The sequence below is a fragment of the Malurus melanocephalus genome, unplaced genomic scaffold (assembly GCF_030028575.1).
Source record: "Malurus melanocephalus ecotype Western Australia unplaced genomic scaffold, MMel_1.1 scaffold_23, whole genome shotgun sequence".
NCBI classification, from domain to species: domain Eukaryota; kingdom Metazoa; phylum Chordata; class Aves; order Passeriformes; family Maluridae; genus Malurus; species Malurus melanocephalus.
This window is the reverse complement of record NW_026623255.1, coordinates 870,144-894,097: the sequence shown is the minus strand read 5'-3', so window position 1 is coordinate 894,097 and position 23,954 is coordinate 870,144. Positions and strand designations below refer to the sequence as shown.

The 23,954-nt window shown below is 37.3% G+C and overlaps 1 protein-coding gene across 2 annotated transcripts in view; it reads right to left on the bottom strand.

The window, feature by feature from the left end:
• The window catches only part of AFG1L (AFG1 like ATPase), a 65,378-nt gene extending 45,773 nt beyond the window's left edge, over positions 1-19,605 (bottom strand). For both annotated transcript variants that reach the window (XM_057390145.1, XM_057390146.1), the window contains exons 1-5: positions 19,508-19,605; positions 12,461-12,684; positions 3,929-3,980; positions 3,212-3,313; positions 1,803-1,933 (exon numbers count right to left, since the gene is read on the bottom strand). In XM_057390145.1, coding sequence (XP_057246128.1) covers positions 1,803-1,933; positions 3,212-3,313; positions 3,929-3,980; positions 12,461-12,684; positions 19,508-19,595 — 597 coding nt within the window. In that variant the 5' untranslated portion in view covers positions 19,596-19,605. The remainder of the gene's footprint in view (positions 1-1,802; positions 1,934-3,211; positions 3,314-3,928; positions 3,981-12,460; positions 12,685-19,507) is intronic.
• Between the last annotated feature and the right edge of the window lie 4,349 nt (positions 19,606-23,954).

Sequence of the window (23,954 nt, the reverse complement as noted above, 5' to 3'; positions counted from 1 at the left end):
TTCCAGTTAATTTTAATCTAGCAATTTTTAAATATGAGTAAATCAGAGTGCAGTGAAATAAAGCCACAATCTCCACTGCAGAAATCAGCTGTAAACACCTTCAGTTAAATACRGTTCCTTATTATTAATGTTAATTGTGTCACCATGTAAGCTGCTCTTCTCACTGCACTACTTTATGATTATTTAAGCAGAAGGGTTTYTTATCCCAAATTCAGTGTCTTCTGCAAAATGGCAAAAAGCTGGAATTCCTCTTCAATAGTCAAAACCTTTGTAGAGTTCCATGTTACAGAAAATCAGGCAAGAAATCCAGCCATTCAGAAATCTATGAATTTCTAATCTACTAGAAAATTAGTACACCCAGAACAAGTAAATTTTAAAAATTCACATATTAATGCAAAGTCTTGGAAACACATTTTAAAATATAGCTCTTGTATTAAATTCCCAACTGTGACAGCTCAATAAGAACAGGTGATTTTTACAACWGAAGTCATTGGTGTACTCAAGCAAGTCAGCAGGGGGAGCAGGTAATCAATTTGAGAACAAAAAATACCATAGTCTCTCCCTTTAAAATGTGGAAACATGACAGTGTGGTAACACAGCAATATTGGAACATGAAAGCAGCTAGCATTTATACAGAAAAGCAGGTATTTACRCTAACACATGGTACAGTCTCTTTCTACCATTTGAGCTTTTACTGCCATGACATTTAACACTTYCCTCTCCAAACCTTCACATTTCTTTATAGGATAAGTAAAATTGTCTCTGTATTTAGATTTCACACGGAAGTTTGGGATGCCCAGCATAGCCATATTCACTAGAAAGAGCAGAAATTAAATGACCAAACAGCAAGTGCAATGACTCCACACATAATGAAACCAGATATCAAAGAACCACCCCTGTATGAAAAATGCCATAGAAATTTAAAATAAGAACAACTATTACTTGACCAAAATTCCCTTAATGGRAGCCAACCATAAAACAGTTATTTTCTCATGTGTGCAGGTTTACAAAATAACATCTAGGAGATACGAACTCTCTATACATTTCAGAAATATATTAATTTAAAACTGTAACAGATAATTTACAGTTAATAGATTATTTTACTGTTGGTGATTTGGGAACTAACATAGATCTGTTCTTATCTTGCTCTGCATTTTCTCTCTGAATTAAAAAATAAATCTCAGCTGGTTAAAGCTGCCAAATACCTCTAGCTGTTTTTATTAAACATTTTTATAAAGAATTTTACATTTAAGCTTGTGACATGTCCTTAAAGTAAAATCCACAAGCTATGTAAAACAAATTAAACAATTAAGCTTGGGCAAAGATCATTTAATAAGCTTATTTTTAATTTTCACATTCAATTCAATAAAAGTTTCTTAAAATCCTTAATCACATTGAGAGTATCCATTGCATTATATGAACTACAGCAAAGATGAGTGACAAGCAAGTATCAGGTGGCACTGCAAAGACTCGATTCAAGATGATGGTCCCTGCCCTGAAGTATTCATGAGCCTCTAAGCAAACTCTAGTATCTCCTTGCATGATCAGTGATTAGACTGATAAACAAAAGCACTGTCATGGGACTTATATCACCAACTTGCATCTTATTTACTATGGGAAAAAAAAAACAAAACACCACCATCCTCAAAATTGTGAAGTGACTTTTATTCTTCAACTTCGACAGTTCACTATTGGCCAGTGATTCAAATACCATATTAGCAGTAACAAGTATCATATTTTAAGATCAAAAGTAATTTTATGAAGTTTCCCTTGAAATGAAGGAGTAATATCTGACTTCTTACCTGAAACTCATCAAAACACAGGAGAGCAGCCTCTTTGCTTATTTCCTCTGCCACTGGTGCAATTGGGTCATACGATTTGGCCATAAATCCTGCTTTTCTCTTTGGCAAGCTCTGCTTAAGGCGATGTATTCCTTRGAGGATAAMACAGARAAGAACAAAATTTCTTATTTYGTTTCCTGRGATAGAAGAACAAAATTACTTAGCYAACAARTAAATAGTAAATTGATCCAGTAAAAATAAGAAAGCTTCAAACTTAATCCAGTTTCAAGATGGTAAAACTCTTTTCAACCACATCCACACAACTGTTAAAAGCTCACAGATTTTGCAATTCATACTTCATTAAGAAGTATGAAAAACAAAAATCAAAAACATCTTGAATGCTATGCCCTTACAATTTATCTTCTATAAACTGATACAACTTACAGTTTTATCTTGCTCTGAAGGTACTCTTAGAATGCATTTGTCTAAAAGAATGCAGAYGTAGCAACACAGTTATACTTCAACATGTGAAGATGATGATACTGGMACAAGGTTAAGATTATTAAATCCAGACTTTACTGTCTCATGGATTGTATTGGATCTAACTATAAACAAACATTCAGAAAAAAAAACCCTGCAGAAGGAAGATACCTCTGTTAAGATTAAGCACAAATGACAGAAATCTCAGAAAATCTCAAGAGTAATCCAGCAATAATGGAAAAGCAAGCACTAAAAAGTGGCTTGAGTTATTTACACCAGTGAAAGCTTCCCAAGAAAAACGCAGCTGTCACAACACTTGTAAAATACAGCAATAGTTAATAATTTGACAGTATTATAAGGTAATAGAATTCAGAAACAGAAGCAAGTTTTAAAATATCTAGAACAGCAYCTCTGTCAAAACAAAGCGTCTTACTGAGCTGATCAGAAAACTTTCTGAAACTTAGGATGAACTTTTTTCTATTACTTTTTTCCTCTAAATTACTGATAGCTTTACTAAGTTAGTCAACCAGAATAGTTCYCATTCTCCTTGGCATTTATATCTGATTTAGTTATTGCTTATTCAAAATAYAGATTGAGTTTAACCTTTATATTTTCAGTTTTGGCAATTGCCTCCTTCAGATTTCATGTGCGCTAATTAGTACATGGAAAACATTTAGTTAAGGTTTTCATTCTAAACAATACACTCAAGTTTATATATACAATCAGGTGCATATATTTTTCTTTCAGAAAAGATACTTGAGAAATAATATGCAATTATTATTTATGCTGGTATGACAGACAATGCTAAAATGCTTTTTCTCCTAATTTCTTTATTTTTCTATGCTTAAATATTTAAATAAAATTACAGTGATTAATATGAATATGAGATAGACTTTTTAATAGATACTGTATATCATAAAATTCTTGTCAATACCTGTGTCTGCACTTACTCTGGTGTACATCCAACATGAAGCCATGAAAATGAACTCTCTTTTTCCTTTCTACTTCTAAGTGAGAATAGAACATGTCCATCACCATTGTCTTTCCTGTGCCTTCAAATAAGAACAATAAAAACACTCAACAGGTAGTTAATTTAAGAGCAGTATGTACTGATTACAGTAATGATTGTTTGTTAGCTTGGCACTAATGAAACCATAATTTTCCACAGAGTAAGTACAAAACCAGACTGCTGCGAGGAACAGTTATGTCTTCTGTTCAAAACCTTGGAACAACCATATTTTTATTTTTCTGTTTTAAAATCTTGATTCATACAGAGATGGCCCAAAGGTTGCACAAATTACTCCCCACACATCCATAAAATATGTTAGTATCTCCTTTGTAAAGCAAGTATGTTTTCAAACTGCACTGTTGCAATTAGAATATATGAATTCTCTCCCACAATTATTTCCCAAATTCTTAAATTGCATTCTTAAATATTAGTGAATGGGTAATGCTGAAAACAACTACACAGAGTAATGTGGCCCAATCAAACAGCTTCCAGCATTCAGAGGGTAATTATATTAAAAAACATCAWAATGTGGAAGACAATGAAGCCTGTAAAATTCATTAAACCAATGAAGCTGTATAAATATAAAGCTTTCAGACGCTTCAGAATTTGAACAGACATGCATTTAGAGAAAATTCCTTTGGATGCAAATGAAACTTACCAACATCTCCATAGACATAAAGACCTTTGGGGGGTTTGGTTTTGGCAAAGAGCTGCAAGTCAAGAGAAAAAGAATAAATATGGMTATGGGGTAAAATAAAAACAAGCACATACCTGTAGAAAAGTAAGAAAGTAGCTACAGTTAACCMCAACAGTAGCACTAGGTAGCAAAGTGCAACCTTGAATAAACTACTAGTTCAGAATTCAAAAGTAATRTTATCATTTATTTGTGCAAATTCTCTATAAGAAGCAAAACACACATGCAGGGCTTGGGACTTGGGTTTTTGCAGTTTTTTTAGATAATTTTGAAAATATGACCATCCCCAGTCCTAGCACACATGCCTTTTTATCAGAACACATAAAATGATTTAATGTTTCCAAATCCACCATCATCAAAACAAATCCTTTTCCTCATTAAGCCATTTGAGCAAATAGTCCTAGAAAAAAAGGATATAAAATTAAGCAGCATTGTACTATTCATAGATACATACACTAAATATCTATTAGAGCAGGTTTGTTACAGAGATAAACTACTAAGATTTAGCAAATCAGTACTGCAAAGACCGTGAACATTGTACGTCCTCTTTCTCTCAGCTTCAAATATAAAACACAGAATATCTCTGATTTAAACATGATTTAAATCAATGGAGCCACAGAAAAGTGTGTACCTATATATATATATATATATATATATATACACACACATGTGTCTGTATATGTAAAAACGTATAAAAAATATCTTTTCAAAGTATGCCTTTTATTAACCATTTTTTCATGTGAGTTACTTTTAGCTGGAATGAATACTGCTTAAGAATTTTCAATTTCCTAATATTATTCAGGACATATATTATGACACATGATGGCTTATTCTATTTTACTCAAGTATATATTTTCATGGAAAAACTTCCAGTAATGCCAAGACTTTAAATTTGAAATACTCTGCTTTTCCTTTCTTTTATTGTGCATAGCCACTTCCAAGTATAATTCTAAAAAGAAACAGTCTTTAAAAAACTGGAGATCTTAACAAAATTCAATCAAATCCATGAAACTGAATTGACATCCACAAAAAACACTGCAGAAGAGTATTCACTTATTTTAAAGTGCTCCATTTTCAGAGCTCTATGGGCTGAGCCAACACAGAGGAAAATTAAAATTGCAACCCTGTGGTCTCATTTGGAGCTGGGTAATTGCTAAACAACTTGAATCTAAAGCACTTTTTCAAAATACAGTGCCATGTTAAAGAAATAGAGGAGTCAGTATAGAACACTAATTAAATATGAAAGAAAATGCATAACCAAAAAATAGAAGGGTAATATCTYGGGTCTGTAGTACCAGCTCACTGAAAAAATATGCAAGCATGGCTCTTACATAAGAGCCCTTTTAGATTTAATTTAGATCTCTATTAATAGGGTAATCAAAAATTTGTATCATCAATCTGTGTCTGGAAAGGGTTTCAGATGTTTGGCAACTATTCCATTAATTGACAAGGCTGCAACTATTTGCTAGTACTTTGAAAGCATTGTAAGACAATTTAATTGTTGAATTTTTTCCAGTGTGTACTTTTTAAGRGCTGGCACTCAATAAAACTACTGATGCTCAAAGTTACAAGAGAAAAGGAAAATGAGAGACTTTCAAACTAATTTCTTTGGATTTAATCTTATATGAACAACAATCATTTTAACAATATAAAAGAATATCACACTCTATTGTACAGGAAGGCTGTGTTAACATGATTAGCAGTTTCACAAGGAATGATACAAAGCTAGAAAAACAAATCAATTTGTAGAGTACAGCTTTACCTGTTTTTGCAAAGGTTATTTAACCAGAACAAATATTAATGCCTCCATTTTTTTTTAACAATTTTTTCAGTGTAAAGTTTTTTTTAAATTACATTTAACTATTTTAGTATTTGTCTTTTTAGGCATASTTATTTTCTAGATAACATATTACAGGAAAAGGGGTGTTTGACTAAAGGAAGCAAATATAATGGCTTGGGCTCTGTAAAAGTCTATATTGACTTTTGTTTGATTTAAAAAATGGAATTAGTTTCCCTTTGAAGACAGCAATTTTTGAGCAGTATCTAATGGATACTGTGGTAGATCCAACCATATTTGCTGAAGCTAACCATCTTTAAAACCAAACCAAAGGTCAGAAAACCTCTTGTCCTCTTTCAGAAATTAAAAGAGGTTTGTAGGAAATATTTTACATATACATCTCACAAACACCACACTATTGGACAGCTTTAGGATAACGACTTCCTCATTCTTGTCAGATATTGTATAACCCTAAGAATTTGGTTTTATATTCTTAGTTTGGTTTGGTTTTTCTTTTCTTAACATACATTTTATTTCAAAAAAACTAAAATTTGATCAGTACATTTTTAATACTGAAAACTCARACATCCTACCAGTCTCAAGCTATTTTGCATGATCATAAAATGGATTTTTTTTTAATTGTTCTAATGAATCTTCTGAAGTCTGGAAGTTGTTTAAGAAAAAGGACAACTTCTTCTAGGATTGCTGATAAAATCCCATCAATGTTCTTGACTCAATTTAAAGCACAGAAAGCAGTCATAAAAGTCAATGATATGGTGGGAGTAAAGAAAGCAGAAGACTGATCTTGGTTCTATTCAAACACACACTCTGCAAGAAGGAGGGGGAGATCTAATGCAGAAGATGCTCCAGTCACCCTAAAATAAGGACAGTCTACTTTATTGCATTAGRAAAGGGAGAAAAGTAGGAAATATGGAAGACAAACAAAATTAATGAGCTTCTCCTTGCTCATTTCCATATTATCCTGAGGTATATTTRGGGTCTCAGAATAATAATGTTCAATTTGTAGACAGTATACTTTCTTTTGCAACAGTGATAAGATTTAAGGATGTTAAAGTTAATATTTAAAAGGTACTAACCCAAAGATATTAAATGATGATCAAAATTTGAGTTTGAAGGGAAGAGTATCTTTAGTAATGCACAATGTCTTCCCACCTTCTCCCGTGTTCAGACACCAGAARCAAGCAACTCATTTCCTGTGAACATTTACAGCCAGATTGGAAAAACTATTAAGTGAAAATGCATGTCAGTGTTAAGACAGTTAATTAAAATATGCAAAATTCCAGAGACAAGTCTCCCAATAGCAGATTTTTTTTTAAACATTAACAAAACTGCCTTTTTCTCCCACTCTTTCAGGCCTCCTTYTTGGCTGCTGTTGTAGCTGAAGACAGTTTCAAGGTCTTGAATGGTGTTTACTATTGTTCGTACCTCTTTTCAAAACATGACCTCATTTATAATTGAGCTTATTTCAAGTCATTAGTACAGCAACTCAACAACTCTTAAGATGCCCCAATTGGTATAATTTTGAAAAGCTGGAGATCTGAAATGTCTATGCAAACTCTTATGGCCTTGAACTTCAATTCAGAGTATTTCAAAATATCTCAACATACAAGGCCATGCTTTCACCAAGTTGAAGATCAAAGTCCTTGTTCAAATTTGAGGAGTAATTTTGAAAAACAGAAGCCTACTTGGCCGGCAGTAAGACTAATTGTTTTTTCCCCTTAGATTCATTCTAAGCTGATGCCCCAAAACCCCTACATCATAACAAAACTGGGAGTTTTATTACCATGAAGAAAATGGCCGGTGTCATGGTGTGTCTGTGTGTCTGTGCCCCCAGACTACTCATTTCAGAAAGGTTTGGCCTGTGAGGTAATACAAGTGTTTTGGATAAAAAACTGAAAGGCTTCTATTGTATCTGACCCAAATATTTGCTTCTTAGTCCTACTTTTACCATATTTGTGTGAATAAAACCATTTAGGTAAAAAGTGACAGAAGAACAGAGCTAAAACCAAAGCAGACCATTCTTGTAATGGCTCAGAAGTGCAAGAAGTTTCTATTTCTGGAATAATTGCTATTTTGGAAGAGGCTTCTGCAATTCTATCACAGAAGAAATTAGGCAATAAAATAAGGAATATCAGACTACAGAAGAGGCTGATAGAGAGAGGCTTCCCYTCCACCATCCCTTTTTATTCACTGTAACCTCTCAACCACATTCTCTTCAATGACAGAGCCAGGAAAAATAAGCACACTTGAAATGCCAAGCACCACTATTTTTTTTTATTTTGAAAAAGCTGCCAGTAGATTAATTTTCCTCAATACGGGAGATTTTATACTGGGCTATTCAAGTTGCTAGAAACCTCCTGAAAAAGCAAGAAGTCAACATACAAAATACTAAGGATAACTGATAAAGTATTTTATTTTTTCAAAATAAATTCTTAGTCAATTTAAAACACATCCATTTGTTTCCTTTACATCTATTAAAATCCCATTAAGTATAAAACAGAAAGCAAACCCAATTGCTTCATCACAAAARCCTGAGTGTATTTTAAGTTACAAAGCACCCAGCCTCCATGAGACGGGAGGCCAACGAGCTATTCACAAACACAGGATTCACCTGTGCCCTGTATGATTATGCTGGAGAAGCCTTTACTGGGCACATGAACAAATTCCACCCATAAAGTTCACAAATCCTGTTCAACCCAGGCTAGCTCCAGACAGCAGTACCCACCACCACCTCTTCCTGGCATGAAAAGTCTTAGTTCTTCTGATTGAATCAAGTCTGCAGCAGCATCACTATGGTGAAAGTCCATAAGAGAAAACCAAGTATTTTGCTTATTTAGAAAACTCCTAAATAGATGCAAACATAAGATAAGCCTACGATTTTACCAACTATCTAGTCACATTTGTGACTTACTCTGGGGAAACTTTCATTAAGATGTTGACTACAACTTTGCTGAAGCAAAACCTGGCCTGCACTAGAATTTAAACTATACTGTTTGGCTTCATTTTATCTCAAAAGGAGTTCTCTTTGAACTGGCAAATTACTTCCTCAAAGAGAGTAGAAGAGAAACAAAGCTGTTGTGACTTCTTTACTCTGAGTCATGATTTCATTTAATTACACAAAGCAGCAGGCTTTGACAGATTTATGCAAAAGTCACTGTTCTCATCCTTTTTTGGCSTTTTGATGCATGGCACAGCACTACAGTGTTCAACCTGATTATCCATCTTAAGATTTCCATAGAAATATCAAACTCTAGAAGAAAAACTGCAAACTGCAACAAAACTTGCCTTAACAGCAAGCAGTGCTTCAGTGCTTCTCACTGACTGGGGCACTAGTTCCATCAGTGAGCCATGCAACAATTTTTAAAAAGTGGTTTAAAATGAAAWCAATGTTAAATGGAGAAGTGGACCRCTTTACAGGAATTAGTGAAAAACACATTCTCAAGTAAAAAAAAATGGCATTAAAGTAATAAAGTGTTGGTCTGGCTGTAYTGCAATTAGTTCCGTTGTGCAGGGAGAATGAAGCATCACATTTCCTAAAGAGAGCAAGGTAAGTACTCTGCAATACAAGCTTTCTTCCCTATTCACACTTCCTAATCAAAGAATCAGTAAATAACAAACACACATMACGCTTGATCTACAAAGCCATTACAAAACACCTGCTCTAACAACTAACAGCAAAGTGGGACACTCCAGTTAAAAAAGTCAGCTCTCAAAATTATTCTCCAAGGCAGTACTTCTAGAACTTAATATCCAAATATCCAAAACATCTTGCCAGAAAAGATCAAAATGCTSTAGCCTACTGATCCTCAGGTTTGACAGTATGGCAAATGCCTTCATCATAAACTTTTTTCTAAAAAAAAAGAGAAAATTAATAAAAGTCTGGCATTTATGTCCCCCGCCCAAAAAAAAAAAAAAGAAAAACAGGAGCAAATCTGATAACTGGTTCCCTTTTGAATGACTTCTTTCACAGTCYGGGTACTGTGTAAGACAATTCTGAGACAGGCAAGTTAAAGACAGTAAGACCAACACCAAAGATAAAAAAAGAAACCAGGACAGATGAAAAAACCCTGAAACTCAACCCAACAGCTTTTTACATCCAGGATCCTCACAAGATAAAAGACATTGATCAACAGATTAAGATTCAAATTAAACAAGTAGTTTAGCAAGCTGAATCTAGCTTGGTCTCCGTACACWTAAGCAAAAAAGGTTTGCATTCAGRCATRCTACCATASTGCTCTGGGTACCAAAKATAAGMAATAAGCATTTTTGAGAACAGGAAGTTTCTATTTTTCATTTGGTACTTGCCCAAACTGAATCAGAGACTGGTTTAGACTCAAGAGTTAGCCCACAAATCCATCAAGACAACATGAATCCACAGGCATACCCCCAAACACAACATGACCAAGTGTTAAAATAAACATACAGTTTTCAGGCTACATTTRTCATTTTTACACTGCTTTTACATTTTTATAGTTTTAATTAAATAAATCCCTAAAGTAAAAAAGTAATGTGATGACCTGACCCAACTGCCAGAGAAGGCAAAAATATAGCCCAAACCATTGTTTGGCTCCAATTCTCACATCAGAGWTAGAATCATTGAATGATTTGGRTTGGCAGGGATTTTGGGGGATCACATGGCAAAGCACCATGTTTAAAGCTGATTTGAAAGGGACCAATGAGGATGATGGGGGCAGCTGCTTCCAGAACAGACTTTCCAAAGACACATTCAATGCCCTTTAGAAACAGTCTTGCCTTAGGACTTGTCTATTTGTGAGTTGTTTTCTTCCAGAGTGCCGGACTTTTACTTCATGGAATTACTTCCCATTCAGGTTTSTTCTTAATAAAAAGCTCTTTCCTAGGTGCTTAGCCTTCTTCCTTCCATCAGGAGGCAGGAAGACATTTATGGCATTTCCACTCAAGCATATGACTAGCAAGCACATGATCTCCAGCTACATATCCAAGTTTAAGGCATTGTGGGAATGTTGCAAGCAGACAGATAGGCAGGCGTGTCCTGATGCTCTGCACCCTGCCACTCTACCCTGTTTGACACAACTCCATTAACTTGTATACTTGTATAATACTTGCTCCCTTTTTCACACCTTGAAGCTAATATCCATCACAAGAGCCTTAGAATAGTTAATGTGTCATTTGGTGCCTGAAGGCCAGAGAACAACTTGMCATTTCAAGGCACTTGAGCCCTCTAGGCTTTGGTTCCCCTGATCTCATGCTACATCATTTAGTCTTGGCCTGCAAACAAAATATAGTATTTCTGCCAGGTAAGATTTGGGATGGTTRGATAACAAGTTCAACAGAGTTACATATTTAGATTTATGCTCATGAGATGAGGACTGTTGTGTAATGAATGCTGAGAAAGGCTAAGACATGGAGATTTTGTGAGCAAGGACTGCAAATTATGGTAGACTAACCATAAATGTTATAAGTTACTCCTGACAAAAAAAAAAAGAACCCAAAAGTGGTGCAAGAGAAAGAGAGGAAGCAAAAGAAAAACACTCAGAGTCTAACTGGGAAAACACTGACAGTTTCCCTCCTYCTGAGGGCAGGGAAGTCTCTCCAGTGGAAAGCACAGATGAGAAAGCAATGTGTATTTCACCATGCTTTTTCCCCAGCACTATACTTTTATCATCAGATTTAGTCAAACTCTTGTTCTTGTTGGACCATAGCTTACAACTGTGCTRACTGGAATATGTCAATCAGGTGCAAATGAAGTACATTCACTGGGCATTCAGCTTTTGCACACATCAATGACTGCCCAGTATATAGCAAGGAACAAATATATCTTATCTGCTTTGCTGGGCGCTACATTTGGTTTTCTGCATATAAACTCAAATCTACAAAACATGGAGCAAGGAAAGCTGAGGGAAGAATTCCCACACCAGTTCTAGCTGTTTCCCATGAGAAYGTGCCATAGCAGTGCTATCAATATTCGCAGGTGCAAGGCCACCAGAGCAGCAGTCTGAGAATAACAGCATGAAAACAAGACATGGAAAATACTGTCAAAGAGAGTCTCGAAAACATTGTGTCAAGAGCTTCAAGGAAAAGTTACAAAGATGCAACAGCAGGCTAACAGCATTAGTAACACTAAGGCACTGTGATCCTCACAGCACTGTGCAACACAGTGTGTATGTCTAAACTTCCCTAAATCCTTTGAAAAGAAATTGTGATATCTCCAAAAACATAAGAGTGCAAATTATACCCATGCCTTCTTTCCTTACTTCACCTGGACAACAGTAACATRGAAAAGAATTGTTTCTAAAAGTCATGTCTGATAAATATTATCATATGGAATTATTTGTGGGATATCTGTTAGAACAGAAAACATCAGTGTTCAGTTTACGTAACACAAACACACAGTGCTTAAGAGTTAAAACCTAGTTTAGGCCTGGCCTCCTACAGCCAAATGACATTTTTGGAAAGGCAGGTAGTGGACATAACTAAAACCATATCAAATTTTCTCACAGAATTATTTCAATAATATTTAATTTGGTTACTTCTGGAGTGCCACTGGATTTTACAAATCAAAAAAGAACAAGAGAGATTGAAACATGATTAATGATGTATCTGGAAAGACATATTTGTAAAAGTAAGATTTGTGCTCTTGACAGAAATTTATGCATTTTAATCACATTCTTATGAGCAAATAAAAATGCAAAAAATATTTTTATCATTATAAACCTCACCTTTGAAAGAACATTTTTTGAATCAATGCTGTAGCCTTTAAGGTTTTCATGCAATTTCTGCAGGTGCTGCACAACTCTTCTTTGTTGCTCATCATTCCTCAGCTCTTCATGCTTAATCAGAAACTCATAATGTTCCAAAGGTCCATTACAAACTAACAAAGCTCTGGCATGAACATCTGTTGGAGTACCAAGGCCTGTCTTCTCATCTGCCTGAGCTGTGTAGGCTGTAAAAATAAAAGTAACCAATTAATAAAGAAGTTTTGAAAAGCATCTCCATATAAACAACACTCATTCCTAACAGTTTACACAAAGACATATATACATGACTTGCCTATACAACCACCAGTTACCTCTTCATTTTTCATTAATTCAATTTCTAACTTTACTCTAGCAGTATATTTTTTTTTTTAATTAACAAGTACACACTCTAAGAAGTCCAGCTTGAGAGCTGATAAGATTTGGATGAGCTGTTGGAAGTTTTGAACATTTTTTTACAAACTGAGGTRAAACCATTTAAAAATTCCAAAGTGCATTTCTCCAAATAGATAATCCCTTAGTTAAAACGTCAGGATGTATTTAAAAGTCAACAAACAAGAGACCAAACCAGGAGTTCTGTAAGGAAGTTGAAAGACTCAAACACCACACTAAGCAAAGGCAATAGCTGTGAAGCCCTGCAGTGCCACAGTCTGATCTGCTGGCATTATCTTCCACCTAGAAAAGACAGGGACAAGCCCAACTAAGAATACTGTCAGAAAAAAGAAATTTTTAAAAACTCAGAATTGCTAGACATAAAAGAAGACATAACTAGGAAAGGAAAGAATGTACAAGATTAGAAAGAAAGCCTGCAAAATCATTAAGATCAGAAACAATGGCACACAYTGAAAAGCTGTAAAATATCTTCTTTGCTTCCACTGTCATTTAAAAGGTTAAGTGTAATAAAGAAAAACACAATTAGTAGCAACGATAAAATAAATAAATTTGCGTGTAGGAAAAACGTGTCAAAGACTACATAGTAAGGTATTTTTTAACCCTGTAAGCTCTAAGGAAATCCATTCCTAAATACTTTAGGTAAGTTTCCTAAGCAACACAATGGCCTGATCTATCAGCTTTCTTTGAGGTCTCACTGAAGGTAGGTAAAATTCAAAAACACTAGGGAAAAAAATTGTCTTTAAAAAGGAGAGAAAGGTAAATCCAGAAATTTAAAGGTCAATCAACACAGGAACAACTATAAGTTGTTTTTTGTTTTTTTTTTTAAATAAAGCACTTAACAAGGTAACAATAAATAATATGCAACATCAGCTCCTCAGGAACAATACAAGATTAACAAGTTTCCCTCTCTGATTAGGCAAAATGCTTAATGGGTAGAGGAAAAGCATATTAATTGTWGTAACATTTTTGTCACATAATATTGCTGTCTATAAAGTAGGAAAGTAAGTTGCCAGTGAAAGTTCTTTTGAGCAGGTACAAAAAAGTTGGAAAAAGGATATGTAACAAATAACTACTACAGTTAAACTAGGTGYATATCTTGCAGTAGAATTTCAGAGAGGGCTCAGGATCTCATGGTGGTGCAACCCTGATTTTCACCCACACCATTAATACGGCAAAATAAAGTACACAGACTGGGAATAAATAATAGAGAATTGGGAGGGGGCTGCAGATACTCTGGAAGGCAAGTAAATTCTGACAAACTGGACAAATAATCCAATACTAATAGGATGCAATTCAACAGGGACAAAGCATGTTATTTAGATTAAATAACTAACTCAGGAGATGGAGAATAACCAGCTAAAGAGTACCTCTGCAAAAAAGGATCCAAGGGCTACACTGGATTACAAACTGACAGTGAGACAATATTGTAACACTATTAGAGGAAAAAATAAACTAAAATAAAATAAACCAAAGTACTCCAATATAAACACACACGAGGAAAAAAAAACTCTGTTCTATGCAATATTGGTATAGTCTGCCCTGGAAGACACTTTCCAATTTTCACATCTTATGGTATGAGTAATATGAACCAAATGGGAGAGTAAATGGAGATTTAAAAGACTACTTTTTAAAATATAAATTTTCTTTTTAAATATTATTTTTAAAACAACCCACAAAGATGCCATAAAAGACACAAAAAGTGTTTTAAATAGCTATTAAAAAGAGCATATTAGAAAAGAGGATAAAACTGAACTATTAGATTAAATTATATTTATTACAAGTAACACTTTCTCCATAAAAAGACAGTCCCTGTTTATAACTGCAGCCAATAACTGCAGCCAATAACTGCACCAAATTCTCTTGCTCCGGAAGGAACTGAGTTACTGTTTTGAATTAAGAGTAATTAGCTCATCCCTATCTAAAGAGCTCAAAGTCTGTTAATACAAAAATGAGTAAAACCTGTAGAGAAAAAAAACATGAAGCAGTCTCCAGACACATACAGAGTACTGAGAAAGTGAAAGGRAACAGTACTTGTATAGATATCTTAATAACCATAATCAAGGCAGTGAAATAAATTAATATTCTAGAAGCTGTGGAACTTACAATGATGTGGTGAATTTTAAAACTAAGTTTGATGAAAATCTGTGAAGAACAGGTCAGCAAAACCTGACCCGCCACTAAAGGAAAGGGGAAAAAGCATAGATCACACAATTGTAGAACAGCTTGGGTTGGAAGGGAGCTGAAGTATCATCTAGATCCAACACTCCTGCAATGGGCAGAAAACACCTTCCACTAGACCAGGCTGCTTAGATGATATCTCAAAATTTTTTCATCTTGTTTTCCACCATTCTGATCTCAAATAAAGTCAATCTCAGTCCTGTGATCCATACCTCTGAACTATYTGTGCCTTTGCAATACATAGAAATTGATGGCTCCAAGAGCTCTGATGTGTCCCCTTATACCTATAAATCTACAAGTTCCTGCTGCTTACCACAGGATCAAAAGGAAAAAAAAAATCAAATAAGCCAATTTAGAAGTTAAGAAAGGGTTTGTGGCTCATGATCTCCCTGGCCATGAACGAAGCAGACCAGGTCAGAAGCACAGGGTTTGTCTCAGATTACATGTACTCACAGCTAACCATCCTGGCAGTAGAATAAATACTCTGTCATTAACAGATGACAGAGATGAAGACTATGCCCACGTGGCCACAGAGGGTGTCCTGGCACAAATCACTCACTGTTATCCTAAAATAATATTGAACACTGGCATTTAAATATGATGAGAGTACACTATCGTACACTACCAGGAGACACCCAGTTAAGCCACACCTGCTGCTGCAAAACAGAGGCAGACCCACCAAAAAGCATGTGGGGTTTTAGACTAAGTCAACAGAAGGCAGTTATACAAGTGATAAATTATTCGAAGAAACAAAAAAATGTACACCTTCCATTCTAACCTGCATTTTGCAGAACAGACTGCAAAATCAATCACTTAACTACAGGAATCACCTATGATTCAGTGCACTAATTGTAGTCCTACAGACCTCCTCTCCACATTGCAAAATACTGTTTCATTATGTAATCTTTGCATTACAGAAACTGTTATTCAATTTTTATTAGCTCCCATCTGATATTTTTGTCACACACAAAAAAAGCATCTTCTACACCTATGTATATTCTAGATACAACTAGAGAAAAGCACAGCATCAATTCACTGTTCACTTAGTTTTACACAAAACAGTGTAAAACTGGACATATGGTTATCCACAACCTATCTTTCCCCCATGCAAGGTGCAGGACACTGTTGGATGTCATCACATTTAGCCTGACATTCTCTGCTTCTTTAGATTTGACACCAAGGTGCAATTTTTTCATAAATTTCTGTTCCCAAAACATACATACGTACGTATAATCTCACTTTATTTCAAACCATAAAATTAGCTCTTTGCATTTGCCTTTCTGCTTGCCCATACAAGGATCACAGACACAGGTGAAGGCCTACTGTGATACACCAAGAAATCAAAGGGGAAAAGGCAAATGGAACTTACTACAAAAATGCCAATCTGGAATTTAAAAAAATTCTTTCAAGTGGGGGACTTAAGACATATTCAGTAAACTGACATTAATCTACCTCTGTAAAGATAATTGCCTACATAAAAATATAAAAAGTGTTCTTAACTCCAGGGACTTCCTGCTCTAGAAATGAGCAGCACATTGGAATACTGATCAGTATGTTGTTGAGCTTTTCTACTGCCACTTAGAACTGATGWCACAGATGACACAGAAAAGGCACACAAATTTCAGTGACACAGCTTATGAAAGAAACAGTCACAGCTGAGGCAGGCACTAGAGTTATTTATGCAAGAGGACAAACTGAAATGGACATTGGGTTGTGGCATATCAAAACTGATCCTGACAGCAGCCACAAGGCTGAGAGCACTGAAAGGTAACCAAGATGAGAGACAGCAAATTAACATTTTCCCCCTTCCACTTTGCTGTAATGGTTAATTACTGCTTGTCTTTAAAAAAAAAAATATCGCCAACCATAGTTCTGCAAGAACTGCATCTAAACCAAACCCATGTAGGTTACAACTACACCAAAACTAAGTATCCCAAAACCATCCAACTGCCACCTTTGCTGACTGTCATAATCAAGAATCTGGGATAGATTCTGCTAATCAGTGTTAATGCAAGGTACAAGGATCACATCTGTTTCATTACTGTTCTGCCAGCACAATCTGCCTTGAGAGCTTTTCACAAACACTGGAATATGTGTGGGGAAAGGGAAAAAAATAATAGAAACCAACTTTTAAAAAACCGTCATGTTTTCCAAAATCTAAGATGAAGTTCATTATATTAGCTTGGGTCACAATGAAGCCAAATTGCTTCAAACCTTGAAACTCTTCAGCATAAAGCTGCTAAAACTGCCGATGAAACACAACTGCCATGACAGAAAAAGAGGACTTGGAAGTCAGAGGGCACTTTCATCAACAGGCAGATGGAGGTATTAGAGAYCTTCCTAAACTCAAGGTTAAGCTGGTAACAGAACTGCTGCAAAGYCTTTCCTTCTTAGGTGACACCAGAGTGAGAAGGAAGGGCAATGGTACAGTCTTGTAGCTCCAAAGGTTATTTTCCTGCGCGAAAAAAAGGAGCAAAGGTAGCAAAATATCAGAAAGTAATTTTTTTTTTTATGTTAGTACTGGTAAACAATAATAATGTCCTCTTGTCTCATCTTTTATTAAATATATATTGAGGTTTTGCAGAATCAGCCTCAAATGGGTAAACTGTCCCATGATGTACAAGGATTTGGATAAATTACACACAGGTGTTAAAGTTAAGCATGTGAAYAAACCTGCAGAAGAACAAAGACTTGTCATGTAAGCTTCTTGGGAAAGAGATCATGTGCTGGGTATAAAGCTAAAAATACATTTTTAGTCCTATAATAAGCAATTGCTCCTTTCAAAACATTGTATAATGATTAATGACAATGTAAAAGGAGGCAATCTGAAAAACTTATTTACTTTCCAGTGCTTAATAGAAAGCTCAAAAAATCAGAATCCAACCAACGGTATTGGTGGGGGGGCATACACACAGATTATGTTCTCCATACAAATTGAAAATGTTTGGCCAATATCACATAAAATTCATAAATGCCTCACACTTGCTGAAATGAGTAGTTCAAACCAGAAGCAGCAGTTTGCAGTAAGACATTAGGACAAGGACTTGCACCTTTTTTCGTTATTCTACCTTCAATGAATCACTGAAGGCTAAAGCATTCCTGCAGGCCATTCATTCAGGCAGCACATGAAAAGTATTTAATCTTGCACAGAAACAACAGTTGGAACCAGAATCCTGCTTTTTGCATAAGCCTGATACATTATTCTGAAAGAATTTGTTTTTTACCCTGCACACCCCGTTTAACAACCTGACCTATAGATGAAAGTAGGGAAAGCCAAGAGAAGTTTATCAGTGAAATAGGAACTTTACACAGATACTACTTGTCAAGTCTTTTAATTTAAGAAAATTACAAAACTCTCTAARGCAAATCACAAAACCCAAGAAAATACTATAAATCAGTGATCATCAAACCAAGATTATAAATCACTTCAGTGATGGCTGCCCATCCCTGCAGTTTGATTTCCTCAAACAACATGCAAAAGGACTATCTTCCCTTTAACAWGGAAACTGAAAAACTATGCCCAGAGTCACTGGATTTGCTCTGACAATTTTTTCTAAATGCTAGTATGTTGGTTATTAAAAACAAACWATGTAGAGCWCAAGTGTTTGCCCAATATCAAAYAAAACACACACAAGTCYAGTACTAMCWGCAGTGCTTGTCTATTTTTCTTACGATGTACAAATACTACACAATCACAACATAATGTATAAATGTGAACATTTATCAATCCTGGGACCCACCAGTCACCAGCCAAATTCTGACACTTTTGCCAGACTGGCAGAGGACGAAGACGTCTCATTTAAGAAAAAAGACCTCTGTTCCTAATTTAACCCAAGAGTTAACAAAATAAATTTGTGCACTGAACTGGCCTTCAAAGGCTATTTAGACAGAGCACAGCTGTGGTTCATTATACACCRGAGGGTCCGTAAGGGAAAAGACTCTCTTTAACACCCTACAGCCGGGCCAAAGCGCTACCAGCCATCGGAGCACTCGCCCAGCGCCTGGTRCAGCCGCAAAGCTTTAACCAGGCAGCGCACCAAAGCCCTATTTCCCAGGGGGAAAGCCGGCACCACCAACCGGGGAAGCCACGGGCCCCGTTCGCGGGTCCCCCAGGACACCGGGGCCGACCCCCGGCGCCACCCTGGGAGGCGGGTCCCCTCCGGGAATGGGTCGCGGACAAGCCCAGGCCGGGTAATCCGAGGACACCGGCAGGTCACGGCAGAACAACGGGGCCTGTCGTGTCCCAGCGTTGCCGTCTGCCCCGTCCGGCACCGGCACCCACCTCCCCTCCGCCGGGGACAGACCCACGGCACGACGGGGAAGGGAGACAGGCACAGCCTCCTGCGACCGCTCCTCAGTGCCCTCCCTGYGCGGTGCCCCGGCAGCTTGTCGCCCGCCCGAGCACAGCGAGCCCCGGAGAGCCGCGGCGGCGGCACTGACCTCTGTGCGGCGGGAGGAGGCAGGCGCGGCRCCCCAGAGCCCGCAGCAGGCAGCGCGCAGTAGCCAAGGGCGACACGAGGGCCGCCATCTTCCCGGCCCGGCCGCGGCGGCGGCGAGAGCGCGGGGCACGCTGGGAAATGGAGTCCCGGGGMGCTGTGGGGGAGCCGCTCCCGCCTGGGTCACGGAATCACCGGGTCCATTAGGTTGGGAAAAACCTCTGAAATTATCGAGTGCAACCTATGACCTAACACCACTATGTCAACTAGACCATGGCACTAAGTGCCACGTCCAGTCTTAAAAACCTCCAGGGACGGTTACTCCACCACCTCCCTGGGCAATACATTCCAGTACCTAATCACCCTTTCTGTGAAGAAATTCCTCCTGATGTCCTAAACCTCCCCTGGGGCAGCTTGAGGTTGTCTTCTCATCCTGTCACTTGTTGCCTGGGACAAGAAGCCGACACTCACCTCACTAAAATCTCCTTTTTGAGCTGTAGAGAGCAATAATGTCACCTGAGTGCCTCCTTGTCCCCAGGTTAAACAACCACAGCTTCCTCAGCCGCTCCTCACAGGACTGGTGCTCCAGACCGTTCACCAGCTTCACTGCCCTTCCCTGGACTCACTCCAGCACCTCCAAGTCCTTCTTGTAGTGAGGGGCCCATAACCAAACTCGAGGTTTGAGGTCTGCCATCACCAGGTACAGGGGACAATCACCGCCCTGGTCCTACTGACCACACCATTGCTGATACCCGCCAGCATGCCACTGTCCTTGGCCACCTGGACACACACTGGATCATGTTCAGCTGCTGTTGACCAGGTCTTTCAGTCATCCCTGGCTCCTTCCCCCTCTCTTTGTCCCSCAAAGTGCTCYACAGGCAGTGGGGCAGCCCCTGGGSAGCCCACMCGCCTGCTTGCCCCAGGGCTGCACTCCCYCCACAGCCACTCCAGATACTCATTACAAATCCACTTTCCAGACCCAACCGGAACCACACGCAACACCTTAACTGCCCTACCTGTGCACTCCAGGCTCCAAACAAYTTCCTTGTCCAYCTCAACATGAGGAAGAGCTTCTTTACAGTGAGGRTGGCAGAGCACTGGAACAAGCTCTGTGTCCAGTGAGGTTGTGGATTTCCCTGTCCAGAGACATTCAAAACCCACCTAGACTCATTCSTGTGTCACCTGCTCTAGGTGACCCTGACATGGACTAGGTGATCTCCAGAGGTGCCTTCTACCCTTCACTATTCTGTGACTCTGTAATGTGTATCTTGCTGCACCATGCCTGTATTGGGTACCACAGCTGTCATCAGGGAGTTTTGGCGACTGAATTTGCATTTGTTGATGATTTCTATCTTGTTCTATTGCTTTTATCTCTAAAATCACAGACCWTAAAATACTAAGGACAGATATTTGTAAAATATTAAGGACAAATATCCCTGGCCAGAGTTACAACCCATTTGCACATCAGCAGTATCAGTTTAATGTCTATCAGTATCACTTTTATGCCTATGAACATATATTTAAAATGCAACAAGATATGTTAACATAAAAACAGATTTCTCTGAAGGTTATGTGAATCCTARAGGCTAATTTAGTTGCAATGTCTGCTTAGCACACAGTAAGCCTTGTCTTTGGTATCAGTTCCCAGATGTGGGATTCCTGAAAACTCCTTGGGAGAACACTGACCACTTTCCTCCTTTGGTAGGTACCTGACCACCTTATCCAAGCACCTCCACTGCAACTACAAAGTTCTTTTGACAGAAAGGCACAATGCAAAAAGCCTGCACTGCAAGGGAAGGGCACTGGCAGTGGGGAATCACTAACCCTAACACTTTCCTGCTCGTTGGTCGGCCTGTCATTCCCACCTGAAATGCACCCAAAGGTCAGGATGGGATTTCAGGAGATGTTGCCTGCAGAGTGCATTACGAAAGAAATAGATAACAAAGTGTCTGTTCCTGAAAAAGCWCAAAGGAAGTGCTTAAACTGACTTTTGGTATTGCAACATCAGAATTCCTACGTCTTTTTCTAGCATTAAATTTCTGTGCAATATGAGAAAGTGAGCAAGTAGTTTTGATAGATTATCAATGAACTYTYTTTTTACAGAAGTATTGGAAAATAYTGCTTTAGAGAACTATAGAATAGCTTGCAAACAAAAGTTATTTTWTACTGAATAGTATTGCTAATTCTGAAAATAATGTTTATGATCTTGGAAATATTAGCAGTGATTGAAGTTACCCTCTAACACGTTCAGCTGTTTAAAATACGTAGTTGCTCCAGACACATCTTTAGTGCTATATACCTAATTAAGTAGTGAATTAAAGTGCCCATTTATCACATCCTAAAAGAGCTGTTTTCAGTGCGTTTTCTTTCATCTTTCCTTTATTGGACATTTACTGGTTTTGACTCATTCCAGCATATTATAGCTATCAACACCTGTGCCCATTTAGGAATGAATTCCAGTACAAATCACAGTGAATTGAATAGACATCTCAAAGATGCATCACAATTGTTGCARTATATTTAGAAACTCAAACAAGGAAACAAACAAATTCTGTAAAAGTGATTTAAATAACAAATAAGTTATCTTTATAAACAGCTTATCTCCTTGAGAACAAAGAATAAACAAGGCAACAAGAGCTGGGTTTTCTTCCATTATTAACTCAGATCACAATATGAATGGGTGAAATGTCAAGAATAATTGGAGAAAATGACAGTATAATCTTCAGCAAAAACATCTGATTTATTTAAATTGTCACTGTTTTTTTCTTAACCTTGCTATGCAAGGCAGCATAGAAAAAATTCTCATTTGGATCTATTAGGAMATCTTCTACCTAAATTAATAAACCTTTGCAATGCTCTGAACCTTCTATACAYTTGCCAACTGAAATGCCACCATGCACTGGATTGCACATCCCAGGAACTCATTGTCCTTCGGCTGTAAGCACTTGGTAAAACCAAGTTTTGGTATTAACCTAAACAAACAGGACTTTCAAGTACATTTCTGCAGAATAATATAGTTAATGTCCTGTAACAGGTACAGATCCATTGTATAGTACATTTGTACCCTTCATTCCCTGTACCTTTGCTCACCTTCAGAAATGTGGCATTGAAACYGTAGAAATTAAATTGGCACTTGTTCAACCCTGCAGCATTATTACTCTGCCAGCTAGCCAAAAGTGGTCTGCAACAGGAACAAAGCAGGAATAAAAATGAGGGGTAAAACCAAATCACTCCAGATGTCTCCTCTGGCCTCCGGTGGTATAACTGCACTGCTTTTAGAAATTTGGATATGCTGAACCCTATGGGGATGGATGGGTCCAAGAGCATTAGGGTCTCTGCCAGAACCTTTTCAAGTTTCTGCAGAAGGAAGGCTGGATTTACCTGATTGCAAGGCTCCAAAATATTCCCACCACAGGAAATATCGTTAGTTCCCAAACACAAAGGTACTTTTCATATAGAAGTGACCATTCAGCCTACTCTATGAAAATGGATTTTGTGGGTACTTTTCATCAACAGTTTCATCAAAAGTAATTTTCCAGGGATTATGTCAAAACACTTTGGAGTAGACTTGATATTAACCTCATCTATTTTGAGACAGTCAAATATGCTGTTAAAAGTCTATATTTCTTATAAAGCCTCAGGTTAATAAAGCTGCATAAATGGTCCCAAAATGATGGACTTACAACCATTTTCACTATCTGTTTACAGTTTGCATCTCAGTCAGCTCAAACAGCTCAATGTGTTAGAAATTCACTGCATTTTTTTCAGCTACACAGGCACTTTTCAGTATCACTCAGAATAGGAGTTCACAGTATATGGGTCTATATATATACATATATAAATGTAGATATTACAAATTATATTTAAAAGCTTAATATTATTATCTTGCAGATGGGAGCACAATGCAGACATTCAAACACCATGTTTCAAAGCACTGGCAGCTACTGCAGGGATCAGGAAGTTATTTTTCCACATAAGGCATTTCACAATTAGCTCAATGCCTTATCCTGAGTCAGCATTCCCCACAAGTTCTGACAAAATATGCCTGTGTTGTCTAAAATGTGCTAACCTGGGCACTTGTCAGAAAGACTGGAGAGTCCTAACAGGACACTGGAGAGATTTAGTTTCCTTTCCTGTTAAATTTCTTTTAAAACATGAAGAAAGAAGAAAAAAAAACAACTGGAGAAGTATTACTATACAAAAATCCAGAAGCAATCATCCGTTAATACCTGCTTCTATGGGTCCCTGCTGTGAGATTCTGGTATCCATTTTGCCACTTGAAGTCATGCCAGAGAACATGTTTTGTCATAGTTGAACAAACAAGGATTAATAACAAATCAGTACATGRTTGTTAAAGAATTTAGGTTCACTAGGATTTTCACTGATATCACAGAGAATGCTRACTTGGAAGGGACCCAGAAGAGTCATGGAGTCCAACTCTAAATGCTTGA